This window comes from Strongylocentrotus purpuratus, unplaced genomic scaffold (genome assembly GCF_000002235.5).
Source record: "Strongylocentrotus purpuratus isolate Spur 01 unplaced genomic scaffold, Spur_5.0 spur5_scaffold_5, whole genome shotgun sequence".
Taxonomy (NCBI): domain Eukaryota; kingdom Metazoa; phylum Echinodermata; class Echinoidea; order Camarodonta; family Strongylocentrotidae; genus Strongylocentrotus; species Strongylocentrotus purpuratus.
In genome coordinates this window covers 2,907,098-2,918,326 of record NW_022145611.1, presented here as the reverse complement: position 1 = coordinate 2,918,326, position 11,229 = coordinate 2,907,098, and the positions used below count along the sequence as shown (strand labels likewise).

Below are 11,229 nucleotides of genomic sequence, written 5' to 3'. Positions count from 1 at the left end.
CGACCAGAAAAAACTGAAGAGGGTGGGTTTTATATAATAAGATAATGCGTTTAGTTCCACATGTATTCCTCTGAACTGTCAGATCAAAGAAGTACAGAAAATAATTCCTATTTTCGACCCATTTGCTAACATGCTATGATGATGAGGAGAAGGATTCTTGGGGCACACCTTATTTGTTTGGGGAAAAAAAATGAATACAAAAAATTACCCCTTAAAAAACAAAAATTCAAAGGCACTGGCTCCTCCAATAATAGAGGCTGTTTGGAGGTAAATATACTGCTGAGAATGGGGCGGTTCCTGTGTACGATCGAATTAAACAGAACTATAATTTGGAACAAGAGCTCGATCGTCAAGCCACAGCAGCCGTGCCCACGCCACGCCCACGTCCACGTACACCGCCAATCTCAGTTTGTAAGTCGCTTTTCTTGACGTATTCTATATTTAACATCTCTTTGTAGTTGCTATATATGTTTAAGTGAACTTTGACTGCATGTCTTTTCCTAAATTGTTGGGATAGCAGCTCGAGTTATGGATGCATAAACAAATTACAACTGCAGCCCGAGACTTGCAGGAGGGCCAAGTTAACTAGCGGATCGCCTTATTGGCTCATCGCTGGTCCGCTGGGCTAGCAAGAGCATGGATAGCGCGCGTTCGTATAAGAAGTTGCATTTATGTTACAATGGCCAATGCGTAAGGTACATATATTTTGTGATAAGCGCTATACAAATGTTGTTAATTATTATTATTATTATAAATGTATCTGTCACAACAGTTTCAGTTGTCATTTTAGTCCTTTAGCATTTGAAAATACAGTGACTGTTTCTAGCTTACGGCTAGACCGAAAACTTCAGTCTCTCTAATCGTCGGTTGTTCCACTGAGACTACGTCTGGCTCCACTAGACCTCCGATTATAGAATGACAACAAATGTCAGTTTTATTAAAGAAATGACCCAAATCAGATGGTTATTGCTGTCTAGCTTACGGCATGCTTTTGATCATGTGTTTCCCTCTTGGTTGTCTACATTTTTTTCCTGTCATTTCTGTCAACCCATTTTTCTTTTTGAAAAAAAAGAAGAAGGAGAAGGAGAAGAAGAAGGAGGAGAAGAAGAAGAAGGAGCAGGAGGAGGACGAAGAATAATAATAATAATAATAAGAAGAAGAAGAAGAAGAAGAAGAAGAAGAAGAAGAAGAAGAAGAAGAAGAAGAAGAAGAAGAAGAAGAAGAAGAAGAAGAAGAAGAAGGAGGAGGAGGAGGAGGAGATGAAGAAGAAGAAGAAGAAGAAGAAGAAGAAGAAGAAGAAGAAGAAGAAGAAGAAGAAGATGAAGATGAAGAAGAAGAAGAAGAAGAAGAAGAAGAAGAAGAAGAAGGAGGAGGAGGAGGAGGAGGAGGAGGAGAAAAAGAAGAAGAAGAAGAAGAAGAAGAAGAAGAAGGAGGAGGAGGAGAAGGAGGAGGAGAAGAAGAAGGAGAATGAGAAGGAGAAGAAGAATGATTTAAGAAAGGCAGTGTTTATTGCTAGTCTTAAGGGTCTGTACGTGATTTATGAAGTATGAATATGTCTTTAGGCCTACTGTACGTAGCCTAGTGTGATATTGATATCACCAAGCCTTATTCTGCATGCATTTATTATTTACCTATGGTATGTGGAGATCGAGCTTCATGTAGGTAAACAAACCTCAAATGTGTACACGTAATCATTCCAGCATATGACGAACCTTGCAAGTATACCTTCAGAGTTTGCAGGAAGAGTTTTCTTTCGGCTCATTCAACATACTTCGAAATTGGTTTTTAAATATGTAATCCATTGTGACATCATATGTTTTGTTGACTTGCTGATTATCCACAAGATGGATGCTACCGGGCGTACTGGAATAAATCATATCTGAATCATTAAATATACCAGTGTGAATTAAACTTATTGAGTATAATGTTGGTGTGTACCAAGCTGAGTAATCCATACAAAATATATAATAACCAGGAAGTGGTTTCTTTTTTCCTTTTCAAGTATGTAACATTAAGCTTAATTTCATTTCAATTTTATTTCAGTTTGTGCATCGTTCAAGGGCTGAAGTTTAGCGATGCCTGTAACCAAAGAAGAGTATGGATGTAGTAGTAGTAGTGAGGCGATTGGACAGTACACCATCACTAACAAACATGGAATGAAAGCCAAGCTGATTGATTATGGAGCTTCTCTCGTTGAGCTGTGGGTTCCTGATCAGCATGGTAATACAGCTGATGTGGTTCTTGGTTGGCCTGATTTGAAAGGTATGTTACTTGTTCCAAGTGTAGTGAAATTAGCACTCCAGGGGCGGTATTCTGAACATTGTTATATCTTTTGTGTTATCTTTTGTTGTATCTTCCAGAGATAACACAGCGCTAATATTGTTGTAAGTTGGTATTCTGAAAATCATTTTATCCCTGTGTTATCTCTTGAAGGGCCACCTCTATCTTATCTTTGACACGCCCATTTTTATGGACCCTACCAATCAAGATCTATTTTACATAAGCATGATAAGTTGGTCAGTAGGGTCCATGTTATGGTATCAACAATAAAGACATCAGTAAGAAAACCAACAATTTCTACACTAACTAATTTCTCTTTGATAGAATATTCATAATATACATGTACATGCACTGTAAACGTGAAAATATTTGCGGTACATACATTTTCGCAGATTTCGCACTAAGATCGGCAAGCACAAAGTTTAGAACTCGCGAAAAATATAAGCATGACTTCTTATGCGTGTGTTGAACGGGCTGAATTGCGTGTAAACGCAAACTTAAGAACCTGCAAATATGTTTTTAGGTCGCTCAGTGCGAAAATTTAATCACGCGAAAATAACAGCGTTTACTGTATGTTGCTATGTCAGGGTCAAATTACTCGAGCTTGACTGGTATGAACGCTAACCATATCGAAATGGGTTTCCAGTTAATATGCAATATGCAATAGATTTGTGAACTGATTTTTTTTTAAAGAACTGTTTAGGTAGTCTGATAAAAACTAAATGGATTTTGAATCTGTAGAGAAGTCTGTAATTAAGTTAAAGACATTTCTGGCTACCAGCAGATGCTATGAATAGTATTTCCATATCTTATTTTTTTAAGGTTCTTATTGATATGTTTCAATCTCATTGCTTCATGAATTGATTTAGCTAGGCCATGCTTATTTTCGTAATTTCCATTTGTGTATTATAGATTGAGCCTGCTACCAGTTCACAGATATTTCATAACATTAAAGAATCTTGACAGCTGTGTTTGATAGTATATTCCAAACTTCATGTTTCCTTCACTAACAAATTTTAAATCATGAAACACTTATTCGGATGATGTTTTGACCCTGGCTATTTTACATAGGTCTGTAACTCGTGAGCTTTCCACTAATGTCCTATTTTTTCTTTCCAGGTTATGAGAATAATTCCTTCTACTTTGCATCTGTTGTTGGGAGGGTAGCCAACAGGATTGCAAAGGGATCCTTCAGTATTGATGGTGTCAAGTATCTGCTGAATATCAACAATGGTCCTAATACTAACCATGGAGGTATCAAAGCATTTCATCTGGTAAGTTCATGGTAAGGTAGATTTTACACGACTAAAAACTGATCAAATTGTAAAGTATGATTACTTGTAGTAGATGGAGAAAATAAGGATTTAACTCTTTTGATCAATACTATCTCAAAAGTTTCAAACTAGTCAAATTCTGCATTAGTCCAAAAAAAAGTATGCGGTCCCAACAGATATGATTTCTGCATGGTTAACTGTATCTTCATTGTTTATTATTCTGGTCAAATATTTACATTAAAAGTTAACTACTAAATAAGCCCCTGAGTGGAAAATAATTAAATCTCCTGGTTGACATTGCAATTAATAGTATAATTATTTTCATTCAGTTTTGCTATCCTGGTAAACTTTTTACTTGACTGATGGCGGGTAAATAACTTTTTTTAGGAATCTTCTTTATCCAATAGACATACATGTACAAGGTCATTCTCCATTTCTTTGCTATTCCACAAGTGCAACTCTGTGCAACTCTGTGCAAGTGCTGTAATATACTTTGATTGAGTGTAGCCTTAAAATGATCTTGTGTGTTTTATTTATAGCAAGTATGGAAGGGTTGTATTGAAGGTGATGACAAGGTGACTTTCACCTATATTAGCCCTGATGGTGAGGAAGGTTTCCCAGGAGAAGTAACAGCTACAGCCTCCTATCAGCTGACAGACGATAACAAACTCATCATCTCCTTTGTTGCTATGACAACTAAAGCAACTCCTATCAATCTCTGCAACCATTCTTACTTCAATCTTGCAGGCCATGTAAGTTAAAAGGGCTCATCATTTCTCTTGATTGTGAGCATCTCAATGATCTTAAAGGTATTTTATAACTTTGCCCGTAATCTGACTCTATAAATGCTCTAATCATCATTAAACATGATTAAAAAAGGTTCAGTTTATCTGAAAACTATTTGCTCTTTGATATATCAAGATATTTATGATTGATTGTAGAAATCACAAACACACTTTAAAATGTGTGTTTCAGCTTTGTGGTGTGTTTATATAGTATCCTGTTCAAGTCTATACAGAATGTGTATATACTCATGTGCCTTATATGCACATATTGATGCACCTGTCTTTCCATGACATTTACAGGAATTTAATTACTTATTTTGCAAAAGTCTCATTATACAAAATGACTTGTGTGAGGATTTTGATACAGCATACTTCAATGTCTGGTATGCGAGGATTTGTTTGGAAGTAAAATAACATATTTTCACAAATATTGTACAACCTGTATAATAGTCTTCATCCTTCAGGAATGTTAATATATTTACTGTCAGGATTACTCTGCTTTCGTGAAATTCCCAAGAGGTTCTCCTATTAAAGGTTTAGATTTAAGGTATGTTTGCAGTTCAAGTGATATCAAAGTTATTTGTGTATTTACTGTCTACTGAATCCTCAATTCTACATATAACCATATACACTTTATATTACTTTTAATTTTGAGACATTTGCTTGTCAATGTCCTGTTTTCACTTTCTTTCCATTCACTCTTTTTATTTTGTATAGACTGCTGGAAGCATAATAGATCATCTGATACAGATCAATGCTGAGAACTACACACCTTTAGATGATACCAGTATACCTACTGGTGAGTTTAAGCTCAATTTACAATCAAAATCAATTAAATTAACACATTTTGAATTTTCTATGATTTCTTTAAAAAATAATCTCATACACTTTTACAGTGAAATCTGTCTATATAAAGACCACTCAAGTATCAATTTAGCAACGACACAAACATCATTTTTCAACATTCTATTTTTTTTCCTCAAAACATCTTAACTAAGATTTATCAAAACCCTTCTTTTTTGCATATTTATGAAATTCATATTTCTAAATTTCATATCACATACACTTTGGGCGATGTTAACTTGCAACAAATAGATAAACTTGGGAAGATTTGATCCCAACAAAACTATCTCGTCAATAGAAATTCAAGGCTGCTTGAAAAATCTATGGTGTTCTTGAAGCCAAACCTAAAGTGTTTGTAAAATCTTCTTTTTATGGCATTATGTTTTCGGGTTGTCCGTCCGTCCGTACGTACGTACATACGTACGTCCCGTTCTTGTGATCGCGTTATCTGAAGAACCGATCGATGGATTCCTGCCAAACTTTGGTCATGTATCTATCTTGCAGAGCCGATGAACTGATTAGATTTTGGGGTCACGAGGTCAAAGGTCAAAGGTCACAGGGCTCATTAGGTATGCAAAAACAGCTTGTGATCGCGTTATCTGAAGAACCGATTGATGGATTCCTGCCAAACTTTGGTCATGTATCTATCTTGCAGAGCCAATGAACTGAGTAGATTTTGGGGTCATGAGGTTAAAGGTCAAAGGTCACAGGGCTCATTATGTATGCATACACAGCTTGTGATCGCGTTATCTCAAGAACCGATTGATGGATTGCTGCCAAACTTAGGTCATGTATGTTACTTGCAGAGCCGATGAACTGAGTAGATTTAGGGGTCATGAGGTCAAAGGTCAAAGGCCACAGCACACATTATGTATGCAAAAACAGCTTGTGATCGCGTTATCTCAAGAACCGATTGATGAATTCCTGCCAAAATTAGGTCATGTATGTTACTTGCAGAGCCAATGAACTGAGTAGATTCTTGGTTCATAAGGTCAAAGGTCAAAGATCATGGGCTCATTATGTATGCAAAAATAGCTTGTGAACGCATTCTCATTAGAACTGACAGATGGATTACTATTTAAATCAGGACATCTTGCAGAGCCAATGAACTGAGTAGATTTTAGGGTCATGAGGTCAAAGATCAAAGGTCATATATGTATATGAGAAATTGCTTGTAATCACGATATTCTGAGAACCTGTCAATGGATTACAATTGAACTTGAATTCAAAAAATTTCTTCTGTTTTGGTTTGTAAAATTGCTCTATGACGGAGGCATCACTTTCGACTGCGCGCAGTCGAATTCCATCTAGTTTTAAATGTGTTTCAACAAAATACTTACAACAAAACTTTCAGTACACATCATTTAAAGAAATAAGTGTTTGTAAAATCTTTTTTTTTAATGTGTTTCAACAAAATACTTACAACAACAAAATTTTCAGTACACTTCATTTAAATAAATAAGTGTTTGTAAAATCTTTTTTTTTAATTGTGTTTCAACAAAATACTTACAACAAAACTTTCAGTACACATCATTTAAATAATAAGTATTTGTAAAATCTTTTTTTTAAAATGTGTTTCAACAAAATACTTACAACAAAACTTTCAGTACACATCATTTAAATAATGATTTGTTGACATATGATGATTTGATGTGATTGATTACCATTACCTTTCATGTCTGTACCTTTCCTATTGCACTTTGTATATATTTCATCTTTTGCACAATCTGCGCCTTGAGCATTTGTCTGTCAAGTGGATTTGGGGCCTTATAAATCTTATGTATTATTATTATTATTATGGAATGTTGTTGTTGACAGGGGAGATAGTAGGAGTGAAGGACACAGTGTTTGATCTGACATGTTGTTCTGTGATCGACCTTTGTTGTTGACAGGGGAGATAGTAGGCGTGAAGGACACAGTGTTTGATCTGAGAGAACCAGTGAAGATAGGTGATAGGATCTATGATGTACCAGGACGAGGCTTTGATCATAACTTCTGTATCAAGTCATCCTTAGAGGAATCCTGTGCTAGGTAAGGGAATCTGTGCTAATTATTACTTCTATCCTTATACCAATGAAAGTTATAATTGAGTATTAGGGAGCTTAGCAAAATTTAGCGGCATGAAAAGACGGACGAAAAGACACGCCCAGAGTCCAAACTGCATAATTTTATCACTCAGAGGTAGAATCTCTGCATTAGGATATGGAGCTGGTAAATGAATACGACATCTCAATAGGGCTTAATGTTAGCTAAACTTTCATTCAGATATATGAAAACAGAGCTTTAAATTAATAAACAAACGTCACTATTCATTTTGCCACTTTATATTTCTATAAGCTTTCTTAACATGGTTGTATGAAACAGTGACTTTAGAGCCACTGAAGATTCTTGAACACATAATGCTACAGAACTTTCCAAAGAGAATGGCACTGGATCAGAATACACCAGTTTACGGTTGTGGGTGCCATTTTAATTTAGGAGTAAACAAACCAAATGACCTCTAGATGTCATTTGGTTTGTGCGTAAATTAAGATTGCGCCCATGCAAATTATGATGTGAGCGCACAGTGCAGCGCGCAGGCAGTGATGTCATCGTTTTCAGATGAGCATGTATTTTGCGTCACAGTTTACGGTTGAGGCCACCATTGGTGACGTCATCTTCAGCTGTATGAACCGTGATGACATGGCCTAGTAAAATTTATTTACTCATGCACTCACGTCATAATTTGCATATGGGCGCAATATTAATTTATGCATAAATACCACTGACCTCTAAGTCAATTAAAATGGCGCCCATGTCTGCGCATGCGCACTGACATATGCAGATTGCAAGATGTTATAGATTTCAAGACAAGTTTGATTATGTTGATCCAAATATTCTAGTACCAATTTGTACGTAGGTACATACAGTGTAGGTACATACAGTGTAGCCGAAAATTATTTAGACACCATGGAAAAAATCAATCATTTTTTGGCTACGCTGTATATGTATATCTTATGTCACGAACAAAAAAGTGTAATGGAAAAATTGTGAAAGATACAAACAGTATAGGGTAATTTACTATGGGTTTTCTCTGATTATAGTGAAACAAAGCAATCTTTATACAGATAATGAAATGAATGCTGGGACAATTCGTCGCTGTTTTCACAAAGTAACGGTAGTGAAAAAAAATTGCATTCACTTTGTGTTACGATTTTTCCTCACTACCGTCACTTCGTGAAAATAGGGACGAATTCCTAATTTTATTTCACAACTACCCATATGCTTGACTAATCTGTCAAATACTGCAATGATCCCATGCTACCTATCGTTAAATAAACTACTCTGGCTTGCAGTTACTGACAAACTTTAATACTTGATACTTTCAAACTTTTTAATCTATGTCAACCACACTTCTTTATATCTTGTCTCTTTCAGCAGCAGAGAATTGTTATCATTTTTATCACTTTGATCTACATCAGCTCCTTTCCTTCGTATTCCCCAATCATTTCAATAAGCTGCCCAAAGCCCAAAGCCTAGATGGCATAAAATCTCTCCATTTCTGAGAAAGTACTTCACTTGACTTCTTCGAAAAACATACCTCTACAATTTGTCTTCATTTGTTAATAGATTAAGGGACAATGCCTTGTATCCTGTGGAAAAACGCACTACATAAATCAAGTCCTTTTCAGGACTACACACCCTATACCGAGAGGTCCTTTTCAGGACTCCTCAATCCTCTCTCTCTCTCACATGGGTCACCAGCAAGCTACTGTATACATAAATCCAATTTATATTATTATTATTATTATTATTATGTGCTGTTACAGAGTAAGTCATCCAGGCAGTGGTCGATGCATGGAGATGTTCACTACCAAACCTGGTATTCAGTTTTATTCAGCTAACTATCTAGATGATACCTGTAAAGGCAAAGAAGAGACTACATATGCCAAACATGGTGGTTTGTGCTTAGAATCACAGTACTATCCTAACTCGGTTAACCAGGTAAGATTCCCTCATGCAAATATTCCATGTCATTAGGCAATGCCTTCTGAAATAATCTATGTTGCTTCTCTCTAGCCAAATGTATAATTTGGTTTCCAGTAGGATATAATATAGAATGCTGTTCATAATATCATTCCCAGCACTTGTGCTGTTTAGTTGAATAATGGACATACATCATGCTTTCTTACTCAGTCCATTTCCAAAACTCTTAAATTGTGCTATTGAACTTGTCACATCGAAATTGAAGCAGTTGAAGTGTGTGTAGCTGTATCTTTAGTTTAAATGCTCCAAATTATTATTAAAAATTACTCTCCTTATAAGACATGTTGTGAGAGCTTTAATTCAATTCATTGGCTAGTGTGATAACCAACAAAAGAGTTACTGACTTACAATCATTAATAGCACTAAATTAAACAACAAATGTGTTTTAAAACTCTCTACTCTCTAGATTGTTATTTATATTGTGACATATTCATGTATTCCCCTCACTGTCTTCCGTTGTGTCTCTCTCTTGCTCCCACCCCTTTTCTCTCTCTATTTCTCTCCCGTTTCTTTCTAACATCTCTTTTCTTGTCCAGCCAAACTTCTCTAAAAGCGTACTACAGCCTGGAGAGAAATACAATCACACTACTGTCTACAAGTTTTCTTGGTGAGCAGTCTTCTGCAGCTGGGCCATGAGCCAATTTTTAAATGAAATGGCATTTTGTGGGCCTTTTCCTTACACACGTGGCTGGCTATTTGGATTGTGAATCCTATGTGTGCTTTATGTATTGGCATAACATGTCAACAACCAAGTCAGCTGTATTTATCTTTTTAATGCTATCATGATATCTGATAAATTGAAGTTTATACAATTAAAGAAAACATCCTTTTAAAATCATTGTTATGTATTAAGCTGAAATTGACATCTGTGTTATGTATCAACAGGTCTGTATTTTCCAAAATAGTTGATAAGCATATTGTATAATGTGTTTTCAAACTTATTGATGTCAGGATTGTATTGACTCTGATGTTTCTAAATATCAGCTGATTCCCCTTCTAGTTTTAAAGTACACAATTATTTTACTGGAGTGCAGAAAAAGACCTCCATATATTCTGTGTGGCTTTACCTTCTAGCCCCCCCCCCCAACAAAAAATAATAATTGTGTTTCAAGAGTAAGGAAGTGAAAAGTCTGGATATGTACTTGTCCAGTATGTGGATGGAAACATAGATGAACCTCATGGATCGCTTACATCAACATTATGTCAAGCAACATTTTTGACTCACAGCTCCTTTTTCTAACGCCCTGTCAGGGTTTTGGGGTGTGGTTTATTTGGAAGTAGTTTAGTCTTTTAGATGAGTAATAATGTTATTTTAATTTTTTTATATTTTTAATGACAGCAATAGATTATGGTATTCTTCGCTAGAAATGGATTTAAATCACTTATTTTATTAGAGGTAAATCATACCATCAACTGCCAATTATTGTCTTCATGGGTATGTGTACTTTACTCTTAACTCTGCAAAACAATAGTTATCCTAACTGCTCCTGTGTTGTGTGCAACAGAATGAATGAGATAATGATCTCTATTAAAAACAATATATTTTTGAATTCTGTATCAAGTTCTTGTGTTATTCTTGAATAGTACATGTAGTTGTATCAACTTTTCTGTTTAAATTTGATGCAGGGTCACTTCAGAAGTGACTGTAATGAAGAACAAATGTATAGCTCCTATCTCCATTTTATGTATTTAAACAAAAAAATGGAAGGAAAATATATGAGATTACAGCCTTACTTATTTTGTAGTCTTCAGTTTACAATATAGATGTGTGCCTGCATGTTGTCAATCTCTCATGTTATGGTGTCTACATTTTATTCTTAATTGTTGTACCTTCTATAGTTGATTTTATCAAAAATTTTACTCTATATGTCTATTCTTTTCCCTAGTCCTTGAAGATTAGTCTATTTAGGTGATCAGACTAATCATTCATGACAAAATTATCTGTTTTATTTGCGTATTAATTTTCATCTCCTTTTCAAGCTGTACCCTATCAAGATTATTACTATAACAAGGATTAAGGA

At 35.4% G+C, this 11,229-nt stretch overlaps 1 protein-coding gene across 2 annotated transcripts; it reads left to right on the top strand.

The window, feature by feature from the left end:
• The first annotated feature begins 321 nt into the window (after positions 1–321).
• Positions 322–10,763, top strand: LOC589863 (aldose 1-epimerase). Of its 2 annotated transcripts, none has more exons than XM_789494.5 (8): positions 322–411; positions 2,044–2,262; positions 3,400–3,554; positions 4,094–4,306; positions 5,057–5,138; positions 7,075–7,213; positions 8,992–9,166; positions 9,745–10,763. In XM_789494.5, exons 2-8 carry the CDS (start codon positions 2,076–2,078, stop codon positions 9,817–9,819), a joined length of 1,026 nt encoding a protein of 341 aa, XP_794587.4. In that variant the 5' UTR covers positions 322–411; positions 2,044–2,075; the 3' UTR covers positions 9,820–10,763. The 2 variants fall into 2 exon arrangements, with proteins under 2 accessions (XP_794587.4, XP_030854233.1); XM_030998373.1 differs by lacking the exon at positions 322–411 and adding an exon at positions 442–690.
• The last annotated feature ends 466 nt before the right edge of the window (positions 10,764–11,229 follow it).

Excerpts from the sequence above, each read along its gene's own strand:
- LOC589863 (XM_789494.5), top strand. The coding sequence starts at position 2,076 with ATGCCTGTAACCAAAGAAGAGTATGGATGTAGTAGTAGTAGTGAGGCG. Across the intron at positions 5,139-7,074 it reads TGATACCAGTATACCTACTG|GGGAGATAGTAGGCGTGAAG; the intron begins GTGAGTTTAAGC and ends TGTTGTTGACAG. Across the intron at positions 9,167-9,744 it reads ATCCTAACTCGGTTAACCAG|CCAAACTTCTCTAAAAGCGT; the intron begins GTAAGATTCCCT and ends TTTCTTGTCCAG.